This window comes from Lygodium microphyllum, chromosome 8, assembly GCF_053477565.2.
Source record: "Lygodium microphyllum isolate KBCC chromosome 8, Lygodium_microphyllum_v1.1.10, whole genome shotgun sequence".
Taxonomy (NCBI): Eukaryota; Viridiplantae; Streptophyta; class Polypodiopsida; order Schizaeales; family Lygodiaceae; genus Lygodium; species Lygodium microphyllum.
The window spans coordinates 101,747,318-101,770,396 of NC_141142.1; the positions used below are offsets into that span (position 1 = coordinate 101,747,318).

The 23,079-nt window shown below is 41.6% G+C and overlaps 1 protein-coding gene across 1 annotated transcript in view; it reads right to left on the reverse strand.

Moving 5' to 3' along the window:
• LOC148032672 (protein kinase family protein / C-type lectin domain-containing protein) overlaps positions 1-17,771 on the reverse strand; it is a 43,516-nt gene extending 25,745 nt beyond the window's left edge. The window contains exons 1-3 of the mRNA XM_087683292.1: positions 17,527-17,771; positions 10,714-11,130; positions 9,941-10,550 (exon numbers count right to left, since the gene is read on the reverse strand). Of these exons, the coding sequence (XP_087539418.1) occupies positions 9,941-10,550; positions 10,714-11,130; positions 17,527-17,608 (1,109 nt within the window). The 5' untranslated portion in view covers positions 17,609-17,771. The remainder of the gene's footprint in view (positions 1-9,940; positions 10,551-10,713; positions 11,131-17,526) is intronic.
• Between the last annotated feature and the right edge of the window lie 5,308 nt (positions 17,772-23,079).

Sequence of the window (23,079 nt, forward strand, 5' to 3'; positions counted from 1 at the left end):
CACAATGAGACAACCCCCCCCCCCCCCCCCAAAAGCATAATACCTATTGAAAGCTAGAAGAGAAGTTGTTGTGCCAACAAAGTTGAGAGGGAGTTGTGGCATGATAGGGATGTGCGGCATACCATTCAAAAATGTCTTGGAGAGAGCTGAAGCTATTGTAGGATGCTTTCTTTGAATAGGAGAATGAGCTATATGTTGGGATAAAGACCCAATTTAACCTCCGTGTATAGTACACACATTATTTAGCTATACATGTGAATGCACCCTCACATGCCCTAAGTATAAATACATTTTATTCTTTGTGTACCAACACATTGTTGGTACACTCATATCGCATCGTACTTTCACTTTGCTCTCTCTCTGACTCTCACCAGCCATCACACTCTCACGCTCACTCCTCGAACTTCTATTGCATCCAACTGAGCTCCAACAACTGGTATCAGAGCTGAAGGTACAAGTCGACAATCACTCGTCATTGAAACTGACATGCGTGACCTGCGACCGCACACTCGACAGAGGTCCAACAGGTGACCGACATGGAAGGGCTGAGTGCTGGCGACAGGAAACACGAGCGACCAACAGGAACATGACAGCAGTAGGCGTGACCTGCGACCAGCAGCAGCCAGACAACGGGGACGTCCAGCAGGCGACATGTCCAATAGGGCAGCCGGGCACAACACTCAACATCAACAAGTGTAGGCAACCAAGCCACCGCTATGACCACCAGGTGTGTGTTGTGCGTGACGAGACACCAAGCGCACATAGGTGTACATGGAGGGGACCAGGCAGCAAGCGCACACAGCAACGGGCAGTGATGGCCGGGTCGCCGGAAAATAGGTCACACGACCTACCTGATAGGCCAACGAATCCCCCACGTCAAGTTTTTTTTATCAAAATTTTTTATTTTAATCTTTTCAATTACCACTTACGCTTGGCAGGAGTTCACGCACTGGAGGCACACATCTCAAATTTGTGCAAAATCGAGCCCGAAATTTGGGGCTTTTCCTAGACTTGACCTTGTCTATGCCCGGCAATGATATTCAAGTTAGAAATTGCAGACATTGCGTGTGGTGACCTCAATTAAATTGGGGATTTTGCCAAATTTGTAAGAATTTTGCTCTTTTGAGTAAAATTTCTTAAGATTGGATCTCAAAAATTTGGGGCTTTTCATGTATTGGCAAAATTTTGCTCAACTGGGTCAGTTTGGCTGACATTTTTTTGGACCTGAAATTTTGGGAGTTTGTGCAGAATTTGGTAAATTCTCGCATTTTTGCCCTTGTGGTGGCTGATTCATGTACAAACAGCAGACTTATATCTGATTGAGGAAGAACGGCAAGGTGTTTGCTGGTTCAGCTTGTGCATTTGCATTTCAGGGGCATTTACTCTTGTGTTTGTGATAAAATGGCTGCAACTTCTTCCAGTTCAAACATCAAGAGTTTGATGGAAATCAAATGGTTTGATGGTCATGGCTTTGACCTTTGGAGAGACCGTATGCAGGGCGTTTTGTTCCTAAAGGATTGTGAGGATGCTTTCGGGAATATAAACCCGCACTAATGTCGAATGAAAATTGGGCCAGAGTATAAAAAGGCTATGGCTTACATAAAGATGGGTATCACTAATGACATATTCACAAACATTAAGGGTTTAGATATAGGTTATGCAATATGGGAGAAGCTGAAAACTACCTATGAGATCACCACACCTGTTAATCAGGTGCATCTAATACGCAAGTTGGTAAATATGCGACTAGATGAGTCAAAGCCTGTAGCTGAGCACTTGAGTGTATTCACAAAGATTTTAAATCAGCTCAAAGATGCGAATTTGAACTTTGATGATAAGTTGAGGCGATCTTTTTGATCATGACACTGCCTGACTCTTGGGAGACCTTGGTGGTTTCACTCAACAATAATCCCAATCTCTCATATGATGGGGTGAGGGATTCTATCTTGAATGAAGAAATTAGACGTATGTCTAGTGGGGAAGGCAGCAACTCAGCTTATAATGTAAGAGGCATGGCTGAAAAGAAAAATGCAAATGCAGAACAAAGAAACAAGGGCAAGAGCAAAGGAAAAAAAAAGAGTGACATCACTTGCTATCACTGTGGTCGAAAGGACCACAAGAAACATGATTACAGGTATTATAAAAAGGAACAAGAGAGAAAGAAAATGCAGGAGATAAAAAGAAGAAGAAAGATAAGACAGATGCATCTGAGGCAACTAAAGGCAAAGAAAAGGCCAATGTGGCCTCTAGTATGGTCATAGAGAAGCTTTCAGATACAGAGACTGATGTATTATGTGCAATTGATTATGATGCCCTTGTATGTCTACAGGATATGCAAATTACCAAGGCTCATGTGATTGATGCACTTTTGTCAGTTGATGATGGTGTCACTCAAACTTGGATTGTAGACTCTGGTGCCTCTTTCCATGTAACTCCTTCCTTGGAGTGTTTTGCTATGTTCAGTGCAAGCAATTATGAAAAGGTGTATCTTGGAAATAACTAAGCTTACAGCAAAGATGGGATTGGCACTGTACACTTGTCTTTAGACAATGGGCAAAATCTTGTGTTGAAATATGTCAAATATGTGCCTGGCATTAAAAAGACTTTACACTATTTGTTGATCAACTTGACTTGCATGGTTATACTACATTGTTTGGTGGTGGTTTGTGGAAAGTGAAAAAGGGTTCCATGCTGATTGCAAAAGGAACCAAGAAAAACACTTTGTATTGTTTGCATTGTAAAGCCTTGAATGGCAAGTTTCTTGCAGTTGCTGAAATTTGCAGTCACTTGGAGTTATGGCATAAGAGATTAGGCCATAGGAGCCAAACAGGACTTGATGTCCTTACCTCTCTAAAGAGGGTTAATGGAAAAGGCTCTAAACTTGACTTTTGTAATGAGTGTTAGTTTGGAAAGCAAATAAAATTTTCCTTTTACTCTGGTGTCTCTCGTAAGTCCAATGTCTCGGACTTAGTGCATTCTGATGTATGTAGTATGCCTGTGAAATCGTTGGGTGGTGGTACATATTTTGTCTTCTTTATTGATGATTGTTCCAAGAATATTTAGGTATACCTGTTGAAAAAGAGGAGTGAATTATTTGCTGTTTTTAAAACTTTTCATGCATTTTTGACCACTCAAACAAGTAGAAAGATGAAATGCTTGAGAACTAATAATGGGGGTGAGTTCACATCAACTGAATTCAAGTCCTTTTGTGACTTGCATGGAATTAAGAGAGAGCTTACAGCTCCTTACAACCCTTCTTCAAATGGGGTGGCTGAAAGATATAATAGGACTTTATGTGAAAGAGTACGGTGCATACTGTCCACTACTAATCTCCCTCATGAATTTTGGGGAGAGACACTCAAAACCGCAGTTCACATTTGCAACCGCTCTCCAAACAGGTCCTTAAATAATGGCATCCCTGAGAAGGTTTGGTCTGTCAAATCGGCCTCGTATGACCATTTACGCATATTTGGTTGTGATGCTTTTGTACATGTTAGAGATGAGCTGAGAAACAAACTTGACCCACAATCCACCAAAGGCATTTTCATGGGCTATGGTGATGAGGGTGAATTTGGCTACAGAGTGCGGTTACCTCAATCCAAGAAAATTATTCGCAACCGTAATGTTGTGTTTAATGAGGCAAATTTGCTGAAAGGTACTTTAGCATCTAATAAAGATATGAAAAATGTCAAATTTCAGAGTTTACAGCCACCTATTACTTCTCAAGATGTAGACCCAATTCTTGAAAATGTTGATCATTGGGTACGCAAGTCTACACGCGTAAGAAGGCAACCACATAGGCTTGACCCCTCCTTGCATTATGTGATGCTTACAGATGAGGGTGAGCCTCTTACATACAAAGAGGCCAAATCATGTGAGTTCAGTAGTAAGTGGGAGCTAGCTATGCAGGAAGAGATTAAATCTCTATATGCAAATGATACTTGGGATCTTGTGTCGTTGCCCAAAGGAAGGAAGCCTCTTTCAAACAAATGGATGTACAAAGTAAAGACAGTTGATGGAAAACCCAAGTACAAGGTGAGACTCGTTGCCAAAGGATATGCACAAAAGGAAGGGATTAACTTCCAAGAGGTCTTCTCACCTGTTGTGAAGATGACCACTCTACGTGTGCTTTTTGCTCTCACTGGTATATTGGACTTAGAGCTATATCAAATGCATGTAAAAACAACTTTCTTACATGGTGACATTGATGAGGAAATCTACATGAAACAACCCAAGGGATTTGTAGTTCCTGGAAAAGAGCGTATGTTGTGTAAGCTAAAACGCAGCATGTATGGGCTAAAGCAAGCACCACGGCAATGGTGCAAAAATTTTAACACTTTTATGCTATCTCATGGGTTTACACACAGCCATGCAGATCATTGCTTGTACATGAAAAAGGATATAGATGGCAGTCCCATCATACTTGTTTTGAATGCGGATGATATGTTGCTAGCTAGGAAAAGAAAGATTAGCTTGGATGCTCTCAAAAATCAGTTGAAATCAGCCTTCTCCATGAAAGATTTGGGGAATGCATAGCATATTTTGGGCATGAGGATTCGTAGAGATAGAATGCAGAAATTGTTGTTTTTATCTAAAGAAAAGTACATTAAAAAGACACTGGACAGATTTAACATGGCTGAAGCTATGCCTTTTGGGGTACCCTTACCTCCTTATCTTAAGCTTAGCAAAGCCAACAGCCCAAAAGATGACGTGGAAGTAAATGCTATGAAGGGAGTCCCTTATGCATCACCTTGTGGCTCTCTTATGTATGCTATGGTTACTACTCGTCCAGACATTGCTCATGCAGTGGGAGTTGTTAGCAAGTTTATGTCAAATCCTGGCAAAACACATTGGGAGGCTGTCAAGTGTATTCTTCAATACCTCAAGGGTATACAAAGAAAGTGTATTTGCGATGGGGAGGGTGCACTTAGTTTGCAAGTTTATTGTGATGCAAACATAGCATGACTTGGACACTTGTAGGTCCACCAACGGGTATATCTTTACAGTTGTTGCTGGTGGGGTTGTTTCTTGGTGTTCCAGGTTGCAGAACATCGTTGCACAGGGTACCACTGAAGCTGAATACATATCAGCTATTGAAGCTTCTAAGGAAGCTATATGGTTGAGCAGACTTGCAAAGGATCTCGGCATGTCTATGGGTACTGCAGTTTTGGGATGTGATAGCTAGAGTGTTGTATATCTGCCTAAGAATGCCATGTATCATTCACACACAAAGCATATAGATGTGCGATATCACTTCATTAGACAGATTCTGGAAGATGGTCAAATCACATTGACCAAGATCAAAACACAAGACAACCCTACAGATATTCTCACTAAAAGTCTAAGCAAAGCTCAACATGAGCATTGCATACGACTAGTGGGAGTTGGTTAAAGGTTCACTTCAAACCTTTAAGTGGGAGGTTGTTGGAATAAAGGCCCGGTTTAACCTCCGTGTACAGTACACGCACATTATTTAGCTGTACATGTGAATGCACCCTTACATACCCTAAGTATAAATATATTTTATTCTTTGTGTACCAACACATTGTTGATACACTCATATCACATTGTACTTTCACTCTGCTCTCTCTCTCTGACTCTCTCACCAGTCGTCACACTCTCACACTCACTCCTCGAACTTCTGTTGCATCCAGCTGAGCTCCAACACTATATCACTAACTCAAGATCACATACAAGAAAAAGAAGTTGCAGCTCAAACCGATCGAGCAAACTAGGAAGACCATCAAAGCATTGGCAAAGACCCACAAAGAAACAGAAGTGATATGCAACTTGGAAGAGAAGGTTGAAGAGCTAGAAAAAGACCTGAAGGAGATCGACTACCAACTGCTCATGGTGAGAAAGAGAGAGACACGTTGTGGCAAGTGAATATGGCTCGAGACCTCGCCACGAAGCTAGGAGGAGGAATTGTGCTAAGGTGGGACTAGGAGACTGCCTCTCGATCTAAAGAAACCAAAGAGTGGACCGAACCACACTTCAAGTTGATGAGAACTGAAATAGTCTAAGAGTTAGAGAATGGAGTGAAGCTAGCAAAAAAAAAAACAAAAGAGCCAAGAAAAAAAGAAGCTGACAATAGAAGAAGAAAAGTTCTGGTCAAATGACAAAGAAGAATAAGACAAGGGAGAAGATGAGCTTTGCCTCAATCTTGGAACACCTCGTTCCCAATAAGAAAAAAAAAATACAGACAACCAAGACCCAACTACTACTACTATCCCGAAGACTACTGCCAAGAGGCTACTAAAAAGGAGGCTATCCTGAAGATTAATATTCTAAAGTAGGTGGATACTACTACCCTGAAGATTTTCCCATCCACTACCACCCAGAAGGAGATTACCTCTATACCAACTACCCCTACCTGAAGAAAAAGGAGCTCAAGAAAAACTTAAAAAAATAGAGTATTATGTGAAAGGAGAAGGATGGAGAATTGATGTGAGTTCAAAGGTAGAAAATATTACAATGTAGTTAAGATACAAAAAAAGGAGATGAAGATAGAAGAACGTGTCAGAAGAATAAGCCCTTATACCCACAAATTGCAACCCAGTTGAAAGAAGAACCAACCTTCGAAAAAATAGAGTTTGAGAAGGGAAAGGATGAGCTCAATCCTGATCTTGGAACACCTCCGTCTATTGAGATTAAGGTGAGGCCAAGTTGGCACCCTCCTTTGAGGCACGAGATACCTTTGATGAAGATAAGGATGAGAAAGTAGATGAGGAGTTAGAAGATAAGAATGCAAGGTTGAAAGCACCTTAGGCAAGGCATCCATTGCATGGAGCAAGAGCAAACACTTCAACCTTAGAAAAGGAGTTAGGAAAAAAGAAGAGAAAAAGGAAGAGATAGAAGAAAAAGAAGAAAAAAAGAAAGAGGATGAGCTCAACCCAAATCTTGAAACACCTCTATCCCAACAACCCGAAGAAGAAGAGAAGGGCAATAGAGAAGATCAAGGAGAAGATGAGACAAGAAGAGAGAAAAAAAGAGATAGAAGAGCAAGTAGAGTTAGCTAGGAAGAAGCTAAAAAAGAAAGTAAAGATAGAGCAAGATGAGAAAAAACAAGAAGAATGAGCAAATAGAAAGAGACACAAGAGTCAACTTAGAAGAAAGAATGTGAAGAGCTAGAAAGCCCAAAAAAAAAAAGTTGAGTTAGAAGCTGAGCAAGAAAAGATAGATCTAGGCATCAAGGCGAAAGAAGAAAATATGGAAGTTGAGTTAGACTTGTGCAATAAAGAGAAGGAAGAAGAGGAGCAAAAGATAGACCTAGACGAAGAAGCTTGAAAAGAAGAAAAGATAGAGAAATAAAAGAATGATAAGAAAAAGAAGAAGGCAAAACCAAACACCAAGAAACGAAGGTAGACTACTAGAGCCAAGATAAGAGATGAGAATGAGGATGCCTCCAAAATCCCCCAAGCTAAACTTGTGACTAAGGATGAAGCAACCCTTGCTCTTGATCCAAGGCCACATCCCATCCCATCCCATCCAAATCAGATCAAAGTAGAAACCAAGTGCAATTCAACAATGATGCAAGGTTGGAAACTGAAATATAAGGGCTGTTAAAGCTCCAATGTCTCAACCTAACTCTTAACAAATCTCACAACCAAGAGAAACAGCATAAAATACATGAAATGCTAAAACCCTCTCTCAAATCGTAGAGAGTGGTTGAAGGCCCGACAATCTCATGTGATGGCGCACAAAACATTGAGACAAAGGCTTCATGAAAAGATCCACTGTCTTGTCCTCAATGGGATAGTAGACCCATTATAGAGATATATGTCACGTAGCTCGTGTAAAATGAAATTTGGAGGGCTAGGTGTGGGCGGTGGCTAGAACTTATGAAAATGAGGAGGTGGATATGGTGAGGGATAAGTAGGTGTGGTCCACTCCAATTGGGTAGGCAAGATAGTGATCGATCTGATTAGCTCCAGTACCTCGATGGAGCCTAGGATGTAGTCCACTATGCTACTTTGTTCCTAGGAGCCTTGTTAGTAAAATGTATTTCTCTTCTCTCTTTAAAAAAAGAACTGGTGGGATGGAAGCAAGTCGATGCTATGGATTCAAGCCACTTTCTTATCTCATTGTAGATAAGGAGATCATGCTGCAACCCTAGTTCTAAAGAGAGAGAGAGATTCTGAAATTTAATTTAATAATTATTTCGATGCCCAAAAAATAATCTGACCAACCAATAATTAAATTGGCTAAGCTACTTCAACTCCCGCGTGTCACTATGCCATTTTTGGCCATCAAATCAAGCAATTGAAGACTAGAGATGTGGTGTTTAATGGTACTTAACACTGATTTGATGGCCAATAAATGACTTAAGCCAACAACTAGCACCACCTAGTATTTGTGTGACATAACTAACTGCAACTTTATCCTTTGACATCCACTAACTTCCTGGAGTCTCGGGCTTAATTTGCATTGACCTCAATTGCACCTCACATGTGCAACAATTACTTAAACATGTGATTAAAAATTAATCCACATGTTGAGTGAGGCTTGCAAAAAAAGGGCCTTTCTTTTTTTTTTTAAGATTGAGTTAGAAAAAGACATCAAACTCAAAATAAGGAACTGCCACTTTTCTTTACCAGCAATGATCATTTTTTCGGAGCCTGAAAATATGGAACAGATCATACAGGATGGCTTCATTAGCGAATGGAATGCAACCATGCACAAGAAGCCAGTCCTGAGAGTGTCACCTGCACAGGGGGTCTCGTGGATTCTTTTCAGCACATTGTATAAGAGGTTGCATGGATTCCCTTTGATGATTTTAGCACTTGTAGACAGACCAGCCATCCAACTTGGATGGTTCAGCCAGCCCTGAGAGGACTTACAGCAGTAGAGATGAGAAGGGGTTGCAGGTTTACAGGGACTGGGAAGGAGCTGAAATGGCAGGAGTATCAGGGTGAACATTGGCAGGAATTGCGAATGGGAAACATAGAGATATGGCATGGAGGGGCTGAGCTTTACACAGCAGGGTTTTTGAGAAAGCAGCTTCCATCTGCATCTGGTTTGTGAGTAAGACTTTTTATCAGCAAAGAAGAACATCGCCCTTGACAAGGTATAAGACCTTGAAATTGCACATAAGCTAATAAGGGGAGTATTGCAATCATATTGGACACAAGAAAGAACTAAAGCTAACAAGGGGTTATTGTAATCATCTTGAACACAGAAGAAAGAACATACTCTATATATTGCAACCAAGTCAACTAGGAAGTGTGGTCTTCAATGCAGAAATATCAAAGCAGAATAAAACATATCCTAAGAATCATGGGGCACGATTTCTAAATTTCACAATAAAGGATCTCATGGATTGCATAGAGGTATTCATTTGTTAAGCATCGTAATGTCTGGCATCTGTAAATGGAAATGGTTGAGTCAAATAGAGATACTAGTCAACCAGAACAACTCTCTAATCTACAGAGTCATGAACTGCCCGAGGTTTTTGGGTTAGAGACAGCTGAAATCTGAATCATCTGATCCCCACACTGTAATGACTGAACTTTTTCACTGAAAATACATATCTTGTTCCATTAATCCCAATTAAGGTCAGCTTACAGATTCCAGCCCGATGAAACTAAATGATAGCAAGACTAGTTTGTACTGCATTCACGCGGTTGAGCAGCAAGCCAAATGAGGTTGCACCTTAAAGGAGACTCTGTACCATACACAAACTCATGCAGTTAGCATTTAGATTCTACCTCAAAATGAAATCAATCGAGGTTAAGGACTAATTTATTAAAGGCATTGGAGTTCCGATAGTTAGAAAATGACATAAAGTGAGTAGTAAGGCAAATGAATTTGCACGTTTACACGAACTCCATATTGTAGAAAAACTCATACAATGAGAGCCATGTGAAAACAAAAGAGCCAACCATAAAATCTGTTGCACCTAAATGTAGTCAGCACAGATAATAATTAAAGGTGAACTTACGCAATGCCTTGAGCAAGGGTCGTTGCAATCCTCATGCGTGTTGTCCAATCCAGACTCTTAGCACCCCTTGGAAGATGATGCAGCCACCTATCCAATGGCCCATTTGGCATGAAGTCATAAATGATATACTTTTGCCCATGTTTGAAGCAGCAACCTCGAATAACTACCAGATTTGGATGTCTATAACGGGCAATCCTTCCTATCTCTGAAAGAAACTCTTGTTCATTAAGAGACCGATAATCAGCCTTATTTTGTGATAAAAAATCCTTTTTCCAGTGAAAGTTCCCAGTATTTAGCCTTTTAATGGCAACTATTGAGCCATCTGCAAGAACTCCTCTGTACGTACGACCTGATCTGTTATCCCCTCCAAGTTTATTTCCATCACTGAAGTTCTTTGTAGCAGCCCGCAATTCATCGAATGTAAAGACCCTCCAAGAGGGTGGAACCAATGCAACACTTGCAGAACCAGACGACCGTCTTCGTCGTTTGGTCTGCCTAAAAAGCAGCAGCCAGACAACAATACCACAGGTGGTTGTAAAAATAAAAACGCTCACAACAGCCAGGATGATATTGTACTCCTTATGGCAAGATCTATATTGGCATTTGGAACCTGTTAACCAAATTCATAGAGACTCTATGAACCCACTCCAGTGGCCTCTTAACCATAATTATCTATACAATCTATAGATTAAAATATGAACCTCATATGATATTTAAAACCTCAAAAAAGTGTATGTTAAGCACAAGCAATATTGTGAAAAAGATCCTACTACCTTCACTCAAGCTGCACACAAATGCATGTGACATGTTGCAGCTGTCCACCTCCAAAACCATTGCCTTGTGAGTTATAAGGGTGCAAAGCTCAGTTCCCACACAAATAACAGTAGAGCAATTAGGAGAAGCCACAGGTAACGATTCGTTCCACTGAGCTTGCATGTCACTCCACCTCCAATCAATACCCATGTTTGACTTGGTACCTTGACCTCCAACCCAACAACCAGATGTCACATTGCCACATACATTTTGGACATAATGAAGCTCCTCTTCAGTAGTTATTGCTGCCAGATGACCAGTTAGGTTTTTGCAAATATTTTCTGCATTGTTCCAAGTCCTGCTCTCATTGATTAAAATAAAGCACTTCCCTTCACCTGGCCCAGTTTGCCAGCCTGTTGGGCACATGCCCATACCATCTAAACCAAAAGATCACACTCAATTAACAAGAATAATCTCTCTTTTTTTTCGTAAAAACAAGAATAATCTCTCTCTCTCTCTCTCTCTCTCTCTCTCTCTCTCTCTCTCTCTCTCTCTACACACACACACATTGCACTGTATTGCACATCACACTTTATACACCTGACACTACATGCTATGATATACAGTAACTACTACTCATAGTACATGTTTTGTCTCATAGGCCATTCTTGGCCTCAATAGGCATTAATGTGTGTGTGTGTGTGTGTGTGTGTGTGTGTGTGTGTGTGTGTGTGTAGAGGGTAATTTCATTAATGACTAAAACATAATCTCAAAAGCACAGCATGAACAAGAGTACAACAATACAACATGATCACAATTACAAAGGAACTAGATGGCCTGCAGGGGAACCGCAAAAATTGTTGTGTGCCAAGAAATTAAATCTTGTTGAGGGAGAATATCTTCCAACTCAATCATATCAAGCTCCCAATGAAGGTGGCCTCTCAAGCAGACTATGTAACTCTACACTCCTAAAGAAGAATCAAAGATGAGTGCATTCCTCATGGTCCATATGTGCATGCTTTGGGAGACCTCTCGCAAGAGTAGGACAGCAAAAGGTATTGAAGATTGAAGGAGATCAAGTTGGATCTCAATGTACTTCAACTTTTACCAATAAAAATTAAGGAAATTCCACAAGGGATGCCAATTTTTGGGACCATCCAAGTATCCCATGTCCAAGATTTAGTAGTAAAGTGTGTATCGTCAATTCTACATATTTTATCCTTGCTATAATTTGATTTAAATCAGGTAAATCACCATCTTTACCGAGAAGGAAGGTGGTTTCAAATGTGAAGTCTACCTTCTTGAATGGCATTTTAGAGGAGGAGATTTATATTGATCAACCTCCTACCTTTGGTGTGCGAGAGGAGCAGGATCATGTCTACAGGTTACAAAAAGCTTTGTATGCCCTGAAGCAAGCTCCTAGGGCTTGGTATTGTTGAGCTAAAATATGCATTACTTGCTGATTAGCCTCTTAAACAGCCCCAAAACACACTAAAAATGCTCTTTTAGAGTAAAACCCTAAAACGGGGAGCAGTTCGAGAGAGTTCAGTGGAAACCCTAAAACGGGGAGCGGTTCGAGAAAGTTTAGTGGAAACCCTAATTTTCGGGTGCCCTTCCACATCTATAAATAGACAGCTGCCCCCATTCAGCCATTATCCTTGTTTTGCAGGTTATACCAGCCCACACACCCTCTGCTACTATTGGCGCCCAGTTTCCAACCTGCAGCCCGCCTCCATCTGTTGTCCAGCCATCATCAACTGCAACCACATTATCTTCAGCCTGTCCATTGCTGTAGGCGACAGCTCTCAGCTGCTGGCAACTGCTCCAAACTGTCCCAGACTGTTGTTCAGCCTGCTGTTTATCATCTCCAGGGTCAGCCAGCCTGCGTTTTCAGCATTGCAGGCCCTGACACTCTCCGACACTATTTCAGCCTGCTGTTTACAGCAGACTGTGCACAGTTTCCAGCCCCCAATCGGTGGTACACTGCTACGTTTACCAGTTTCCAGCCTCCAGACTGCAGCGTTTTGGTGACCAGCCTGCTGCCATTCACTATTCAGCACTCCTACACTCCAACTGGTGGTCACAAACTTGGGATCCATCATCGGTGGACGTCACACTCCGACATTGCTCTACCCTTGAGCACACTGTACACTCTTAATTTCATTTACAGCATTCATTCCCTTCAGAGTTGTGTTCTCTCTCTCCCTTCTTCTGTTTGTGTTTGAGCTAAAATATGAATTACTTGCTGATTAGCCTCTTAAACAGCCCCAAAACACACTAAAAATGCTCTTTTAGAGTAAACCTAAAACGGGGAGCGGTTCGAGAGAGTTCTGTGAAAACCCTAAAACGGGGAGCGGTTCGAGAAAGTTTAGTGGAAACCCTAATTTTTGGGGTACCCTTCCACATCTATAAATAGACAGCTGCCCCCATTCAGCCATTATCCTTGTTTTGCAGGTTACACCAGCCCACACACCCTCTGCTGCTATTGGCGCCCAGTTTCCAGCCTGCAGCCCGCCTCCATCTGTTGTCCAGCCATCATCGACTGCAGCCACATCATCTTCAGCCTGTCCATTGCTGTAGGCGACAACTCTCAGCTGCTGGCGACTGCTCCAAACTATCCCAAACTGTTGTTCAGCCTGCTGTCCAACATCTCAAGGGTCAACCAGCCTGCGTTTTCAGCATTGCAGGCCCTGACACTCTCAGACACTGTTTCAGCCTGCTGTTTATAGCAGACTCTGCACAGTTTCCAGCCCCCGATCGGTGGTACACTGCTGCATTTACCAGTTTCCAGCCTCCAGACTGTTGCGTTTGGTGGCCAGCCTGCTGCCATTCACTATTCAACACTCCTACACTCCGACTGGTGGTCACAAACCTGGGATCCGTCTTCGATGGACGTCACACTCCGACATTGCTCTACCCTTGAGCACACTATACACTCTTACATTCATTTACAGCATTCATTCACTTCAAAGTTGTGTTCTCTCCCTCCCTTCTTTTGTTTGTGTTTGAGTTTTGAGTTTTGCCCTTTGTGTCTGTGTCTATGTCTTTGTGTTTCTATCGTGGTCGTACACTCTGTGTGTCCTCAGTGCAAACCCTAGCAGTCTTCTTAACAAGTACCAATGGATAGATCAATTCTTTCTACAAAGTGGCTTCCATCGATCAGGCCATGACCCCGACCTTTACTATGAAGGTTGCGAGCAACATATATGTTTTAGTCATCTCGTCTATGGATGACCTAATTGTTAGAGGAAGTGACTCACAATAGGTGGATTGGGCTAGATAAATCTTGTGATAGGATTTTGACATGACTAACCTTGGTATTCTTCACTTCTTCCTCAATCTTGAGATCTATCAATTCACAAGGGCATTCTTATCTCCAACATAGGTACATTTCCAAGCTTCTCTCAGAGTTTGGGATGTCTGAGTGTCAACCAATATTTCTTGCCCCATGGACCCCAAGTCCAAGTTGGTTTCTACCAAAGATCCCCTTCCAAATGCCATCCAATACAGGTGCCTTATTGGCTCCTTGATTTGGTTTATCCATACTAGGCTAGACATTTCTTTTGTGGTGCCATTGTTATAGTAGTCTTTTGGCTTTGACTTGTGCTTGATAGGATTTTCATGGCTGGCCATAAAGGCCTAATGGGAGACGTGTCATCTTTTATGAAGACTCCTACTCAAGCTCAATAGAGAGCCACTTTGCACATGCTACACTATTTACAAGGGACAAGATCTTACGAGATTATATATGGAGAGAAAGCCACTCCCACTAGATGAAGTGGCTGAGATTGGGCAAGTCATGTGGAGTCTAAACACTTCACTATAGGTTTCGTTTTCTCCCTAATCAAGACGCCAACCTATGTAGTTATTGCCATCACCTACATAGTTGCATTTTTATCTCAACTTGCATCCACCTGTGAAAATATATTAGGGTTTGCACTGAGGAAACACAGCATGTACAACCGAGACTCAAACACAAAGACTCGGAGAGACCAGCAAAACTCAAACCCTAAACACAAAACGCAAAATGTAAAACGCAAAAACTCAAAACCCAAACACAAAGATAAACATTGAAAAAAGAAACTCTAAAGTGAATGAATGTTGTAAATGAATGTAAAAGTGTCCACAATGCTCAAGGGTAGAGCAATGCAGTGTTTGAGGGAAAGTTCTGCAATGTTTACCCCAAGGTGTTTCACCTCAAAGCAGCCAAGGCATTGGACAAAGGGTGCACATGGATGGCCCATTGGCCTACCAAGACTGCAAAGGCAATGGTTACCTTACCAAGGAAGTCCAAGTAGTCGCCCCAAAGAAGACAGACCATTAGACAAAGGGTGCTCATCGACTACCCAGTGGCCCACTAAGCCCTACAAATGCAGATGGAACCACATTGAACTTTTGTTTTGTTTTGCTTTTGAGGAAAGTTAATTTCAAGAGTGGCAGCCGATTAAGTAACAGTGACCCAAAAGACTAGAGTAGAGATGGTACACCCAACATATCACAAAACAGTACAAGCATACCCAACCACTCGGGTATGTCAATGACAAGGAAAAGGTAAACAAGTATCATGGGAAGAAGGATGGTGGTGTAATCTACCAGTGGAAACAGCTTAGGATCCGTCCAATAGTACTATCCACAATGGGATGCATAGTATGCTACATGCTAAAGAATGTTCGTGTAGTAGGTGTCACTTGGACAATGTCCCTCGTGGGAAAATTGTTCGCTTGCCCAAGTACCCTAGTACAAAGATTATGAAATCATGCAATGCATAGAAGAAGGTACAGCAAAGGGAGAATAGAGTGGGAAAGTGGAGTACACTTGGGAAGTAATCCTAGAGTGCCCACCATGCATACGAGAAGGGTACATAGTGGATCCAAATGTGGGTATGACAATGGTAACCGCCTGTGGAGCCCAAGGTGGAGGGATATGGACATGGGGAGCACAAGATGGAAATCCTTGCGTAGAAGTAACCCAAGGAATGTGTGATGACAATCCATAAGCAAAGGATGTATATCCCTGCGTCTGAAAGGTCATGTGGGGGGTTTGTGAGTGTCTGGAGGTAGTGAGGGGGATACCCATCACAACCATCCCTGAGTGAAAGGATATAGTAAAGTGGGGTTAAGTGAAAGATACCACGTTAAAGGGTGGCATTCCCCGTAACTATGCACCAAGAGATGGAGTGAACAGAGGGTAGCAAGATGGGGGGATGGAGAAAGAGAAAGTGTTAGGAGCAAATATAGAAGATCCAACCCCTAGTGTGCTTTGAGCGGAAGTTGAATGTAATCCAAGATTTTGGAATGAAAATGTGAGTAGATCAAACTATGAAGAAGATTGTGGTGGGATGGTACAAAGTGAACTGTGCGTGATACACAAATACTCCTCAAACTCTTCATTTATAAGGTGACCAAAACGAAAAGAAGAAAATGGTAAAAGTCAAGGTGTATCTACCTCCTCAAATGCTGAGTCCCCGTTTATAAAACATATAGGAACCAAAAAGGTTATGTGTCTTGTTCAAAAAGCAAAAAATGCCTTTTTGAGGTTGTTTAATGAGCCAAAACAATGAGATAATTTAAAAGCCAAATTTAGGTAGCTTAGCACCCCCTAGCAAGCCCAAGATCAAAGAGAGTGAAGAGTCAGCTCAGCCTTAACCTGAAAGGTCCCATGACAAAGAGACCAAGGCATCAGCCAAGGGTGTCCCTCTAAACTACCCAAGGACCCTAGTTATATCAAGACATTGGACAAAAGGTGTCATGATGGGCTACCACTAGGCCTGCAATGATCACAAAGGTGATCATCACTCAGAAAGGTTGTCAGGGCCAGAAAGGTCAAAATTGTTGCAAGAAAACTTGTATTTTGATGTCACCCCCTGATGTGTATACACAGCAAATGAGATGTTAGAACAGAAATTTGGTGTTGTTTTCTCCTCGGGGGCTGCTCTAGTTCCTAGTTTGGCAATGATACCACGTGAGAGTGTCCAACAAGAAAGAATCACCAACATGGAGGGAGAAGGGAAGTGAAAGACAAGATGAACAAAGAAGATGAAGGAATGGAACTGCACCAATCCAAGAAACAGAGCTGAATACAAGGCTGCACTGACCAACACTTGCATGCTGCTGATATGCAGTAGTGAGGGTGCCAGAATGGGCAGAAAGATGTTGGAACACCAGGCTGAAGATGGTGAGTGGAGGCAACAGATGCTGAATAAGAAGGCAAACTATGGCAAGCAGTTATTTCTAGCTGACCACACATAAAACTCACCGACCAGCTGCTGGGTAAATCGAAAATGCTGTCTGACCTGATGCTGGTGCCATAAATGCCTGGCCAACCTGCATAAAACCAGCCGACCATCCTGCCACATGGCTCAAAACAAAATGCACTCCACCTCAGACAGTATGAACATAGCTAGGAACTAGCTGATCAAGTTGGAAACTGAAATGTGATGCATGACATGCTGCCAGAGCTTCTTTGTCTTCATCAAACTCTAATGTTCACATCCTGGAGATGAACAGCATGAATACAAGAACTGCTAACAATGGCACATTCTGATGCTATCCAAGGAATAAAAAATCGACATTGCTTTATGCTCTCTCACTTGTTGGTTCGTGGCAGGTTAATAAACACAAAGCATGCAAGCTGATGCGATCAGGAGACTGAATTCGCGTGGGTGCATGTGGTAAACGTCTGCAAATCTTAGATGTAACGTGCATTTCTGACTGCCGAATGGAATGCAACCCTGCTCAAAAGGCTCAAGCGCTCTCTCTCTCTCTCTCTCTCTCTCTCTCTCTCTCTCTCTCTCTCTCTCTCTCTCTCTCTCTCTCTCATATTCATATACATACCACATTGTGTCACATTCAGCGTCGTAGCAAGAGACAATGCGAGGAGCAGGAGCTTGTTAATAAGCCAAGGATGCTCCTTCATGCCCAGGTTCTAGCACGCCAGAAGGAATTTGACTGGTGGAAGGAGCTCAGATGCGATGGTGCTTGAAAGCCTCCGTTCGATCTTCGACCGGTGCTTTTACTACCTGCAGTAGTAGCCTCTTGCGGCCCAGTTGGTCTTCAAGTTTGAACGATAAGCGCGCGTGTACCCGCATTTGGGAAAATCCCCTCTTATTTAGTAGAGAATGTATTTTGATATAGTACAATCCCCTCTTACTGCTTCATGGGAGGTTACATTTTCTTAATAGTCTATTTATATGTCTTTTGATATAGTAAAATCCCCTCTTATTGCTTCATGGGAGGTTACATTTTCTTAACAGTCTATTTATATACATCACATTGCATTCAAACAAAAAGCTTTGGGGAATCGTTATTCTTTATATTGGCCGGTCTCGCTACCACGCATTGTACGGTTTGTTTCCTAGCCAATCTCACGAGGGTTTACCTCGTTTGCTTTGCATTTTTGTGAGCAAACAAAAGCATGAAAAATAGTGCACTTCGTGCACAATGCAATAAGCACTCCATGCCAAATCTATAAAATTCCAGGAGTTCGAAAAGGTTATTTGTTGAAATCACTCAAAAAAAATTTCAATAAATGTTATATACTTACTCTTTACAAAGAACAATCAACACGTGTTTGTTTACATGCTACAAACCATTCATTTATGAGAAGATGATTTTGTGAATATAATAAGCAATATATGACTCTTATTGCCATTCCTGTTTATGCAAATTTCATAGCATGTAAGGAATATATGAAATGTTCAATTGATTGAACTTATCAAAAATGAGTGTGCTAATGACGAGAAGGGAGTTTTAAGACTCAAATAGGTTGGTAAATTTGTTCACACCATGACACTGCAAGAAAAGCAATAGACCCAAAGCATCCTTCAAGTGATAGCCATGGTGCAATTCCAAACGATATTGGATGCACAATTGATAAGCACACACACCATGAACCCCATCATCATGTTAGTTATATGTTATTTCATGTCTTCTTTACAATGAGCATTATGTGTATTTGCCAATCTTGAGCTCATAGTGTCCCTCCACTTTTGCCCTCCTCTAAGAACAACCCATGGGTCAACATAGTGTGCATCTAATAATGCAACACGTGATCCCTCCCCTCTAATGACAATGCCCAAACCATCCTTTGTTTTATTCAGCCATGCCATCAACAAATTGTAGCCACCATGTAAACTTGGAAGGAAATATGGCAAGTTGTCACCATTTGTGAAGGAAAGCTTACCACTGTTGTGGCATGTATATTGGGAGACATTACGCTTTTTATGAGTGTATACTCACATTCACACAATATAAGCTTTGTTATGGTAATTAGATTGCCTTATAAATGGATTCTATTACTATCTTAGATGTTTTGGAACAAAACATGAGCAGATACAACAATCATTAGCATGATTTACATATACAAATGTGCTTACTTAATGCTCCACACACACGAGCACACATGTACACAAACACACACACACACACACACACACACACACACACACACACACATCTACAAAAAATTGCATGTAAAAGTGCAAAAGATAGAAATAGGACCTAATACATCATATACTACCACATATGATCTTTTGCCTTCCTTTGACATTTGGATTACATATTGACAACAACTTAAAATGTGCCCCACTCTGGAGATGACATAGTTAGCTTTCTTTCTAGGTTTTTAAGTATTACATGTATCGAAACATCTCAGTACTAAATATCTTCAAATTAGATAATTAGATGAATGCAAAACCATCATGGTTGTAATCTTTAATGTACATCATACAGACACACGTGCAAACTCTTGCATAAACACACACAAAAACACACATTCAACATGCTCTCATAAACTTATTAGCTTGACATAAATGAATTATATTACTACCTTAGATGTTGAGCCATGGCCAATGTCTTAAATAAGGAAAAAGATCAAAAGTTAAAACTTCACAATAACGTTGGGTTTTAACTATGGTGGGTAAAATAAAACCTACAACCATACTAAAGTTAAGAGTCAAGGAGAGTTGAAACCCTAATTCACCCCATATGGCATACCTACCTAGAAGTCTACCTATTTGAGGGATCTCTCTCTCTCTCTCTCTCTCTCTCTCTCTCTCTCTCTCTCTCTCTCTCTCTCTCTCTCTCTCTCTCTCTCTCTCTCTCTCTCTCTCTCTCTCTCTCTCTCTCTCTCTCTCTCTCTCTCTCTCTCTCTCTCTCTCTCTCTCTCTCTCTCTCTCTCTCTCTCTCTCTCTCTCTCTCTCTCTCAATAACACAAACATATACAAATGCAGTACCTTGTGTGGCTTTATAATCAAATAATATGGTTGCTCCATTCAAGACTTGGCACATCAATCTCATTTTTAAGCTTTCCCTAAGTTATTCCATGCATTAGTATAGCTCCATTTCTTTCTTGTTGTTCATATCTACAATGATAAAGATGTTAGTTTTCCTTATTTTAGTAAAGATGAAACGGATTGAGTAAATAACCCCAAATCCTTTCTAGTGGTGTCCATAATGATATGTTTAGAGCAAACCTTATTCACTTCAATAGTGGAATGGGAGTCAAGAGAGACAAATCAAATGCCCAATTGGCATACCATAGAAGGAACTCTTTAACACAAACCCAATACCCATTTGACATACTTGTAACTCTTTAACACATACTTTCTTTGGTATTTTTGTCAGGAGGAGTGTTGAACTCTTATCAATGAATGTGAAATAAATATCAATGAGATAGGGTAGAGATAGAGGCCATGTAGTTTGGGCTTTTCAAACAAAACCCAATGGGACAGGGTATATTAGCTTCAAGCTTTGGACTATGGACCATGATCTCCAACATGACCTATCATCCTCTTCATCCATTCTCATGAGTCGATAGCTACGATCAGGCTATTGATATATTTTACTTAATAAAAATATAAATGTGACAATGATCACCCTCTGTACCTAGGCCCATTCTCTAGTAGCCTATCATCCTAGTTTATTGGAGAGTTCTCGAGAGACTATGAATGGGATATGGCAAGTGTAAGTCTATAGGTGAACCTTGAGGTATATGGCAAGAATAAGGAGTTGGAGGTCATCCATACATGGGGAGATGTCCCAAGCACTCCAAGTTGACTCATTCCCCAAATGCTGGCCAAGAATGGAGTCAAGTACAAGGAGGCCGTTTGGTTCAAGGACATGTGCCTATAATTTTCTTGAAGGGGACCTTGGACTATCCAAGCAACCCCAACCTCATCCATAGCCAATCCATTGAGTACAAGATCCTGCAACATTTCACATAATGTGATTGATGGGCGTGCCCTCACCTTGTTGATGAAAAAGGCCAATGCAATGATGTGGTAGTGGTGCTCTTAGGTGAGGCCATGTAGGATGATGAGGCTATTTCCCAAGAGATCTCGGAGCTCTAGACAACAAGTGATGGTGGCAAGCATCTGGAAGTTAACGCACAACATGCAAACCTCTTCATGGTTTATTTTTCCTACTACAATTACAACGCTAAAGTTCAATGTGATCGAGAGAGAGAGAGAGAGAGAGAGAGAGAGAGAGAGAGAGCTTCCATTGGTGATTTGATTCGATATTGCCATCAGGGAGTTCTTCGCATGTGTCAGGTATATCAAACCTTTCCTCCTATATCCTTGTTGTGATCTAGAAGTTTGTGTGCCTTGTGATTGCTTGGATCGCTAGATTTAACAAAATCATCCTCAGCACTGCTGTCGTCACACGCAACTCAGCCTGTCCTAGTAGCTTGGAGGGCCAAGTCCCAGAATCGGCCCTTGGCCCTCTTGCATTTGACCAATTCGGCCCGTCTGAACGGACAACTTGGCCAACACATTTAAATTCGACCCTCGGCCCTCGCGCCTAGGCCCGTCCAAATGTACCATTCGACCATGTTTGGATTTGGCCCTCGGCCAACTTGATTCGACCCAAACCAACTCGGCCATTTTGACTCAGCCCTTTTTGACTCGGCCCTTTTTGACTCGGCCACATCCATTCGGCCGTCCAAGTCACAATTTCGGCCCCACTGTTCCTATTCAATCCGCGGTCTGCATCCGAATCCACCACTTGGCCCCTACAATTCGGACGAGTTGGGATGAGTCAGATTTTTGCAAATTTTTTGGAAAATTGCACCAGACCCAGCTAGATTTCAACCACTCAAACCTTTGTGACCCATCCCGACACCCAGAACTCAATTTTGGCACAAGGAATAGGCAAATTTGCAAGACGCAGCCGCTTGGTATCTTGAGTAGGTTATTGAGAGAGTCATCGCCTTAACGGCAGCCAGTGAAAGTCATAGACCCCAAAATGAACCTAAAACAAGTAAGATGTCGCAACAAGAAACCCTAAAACCTATCAAGACGGGCCAGAAATTGATCAAACAAGCCTATTAGGCCTAGTCTCGACTTGCCTAGGTTAGACTTGTCTCCTTGAGTCACCTACACATTTCATCCCTTCATTTGATTTATCCAGTGTCATCAATCCTCACTTCCCAGCAAGGTGGAAAAGGTTCTTCAACATAAAGCCAACCATTGCATCGGCTACTACCATGTGTGGTTGATCTTGCAACGACCCATGTTCTTCAAGAGTTTATTGGATTGGACACCCACTAAATCCTTTTCCCTCAACCAAGACAATTTTTCCCATCATCATTTATTCAAGTTCCTTTGCTTCATCAAGCATCATCATCAATAGAAGCACCCATAGAGAAGTCTTCTAACTATGTATTAGACTATGTAAGCACTTGCAGTCACTTAGTATTTTCACCATAACCTATTCATGGTTTTGGGTCCTCAAGTGTGGGACAACACTTCAGGCTTTGACCCATCTCCCAAACCAACATCATTATTTGCCTTGTGCATGAAAAACAGACTAGCACTTTCCCCTAGGGAGTGATTGCACGAGAGGTTTTACTTCCCAGGTTCAAAAATTGTGGAGTATCATGTGTCATCACTACTATATCAATATCAAATCTCCCATCTTCTACAATATCCCAATCATTTCCCGTGACCATTCAAGTTTTCTCCAACATCAACATGCTCAACCCTCAAGTGAATCTTCAGAATTACCAACTTCTATAGGATTGTCACCAACAACAACCTTAGTCACCATCTACCCCAATAACAACACTATCATCAGTACCAAACCATGACAAAAATAATATAATATTCATCAGCAACATTCATTTCTCCACCATTAGGACCACTGCTCCTTCATCGATTGTTCCAGCATTTTGCAACTTCGGTGCAAGCTATTGCATGCTACCTATGATGTGAGTGCCATGGGACTGGCACTCATCTAGGGGGAAAATAATGTTAACGGTATTTTGAGAATGCAAATTGAAAGTGCAAGTGCCAGATCTATTTTTTGGTGGATATTTATTTTGTGGAGCTTCAGTGTATTATTCTAGGCACTTGTGTATCGTGAACATCATCAGAATATCATGGATGT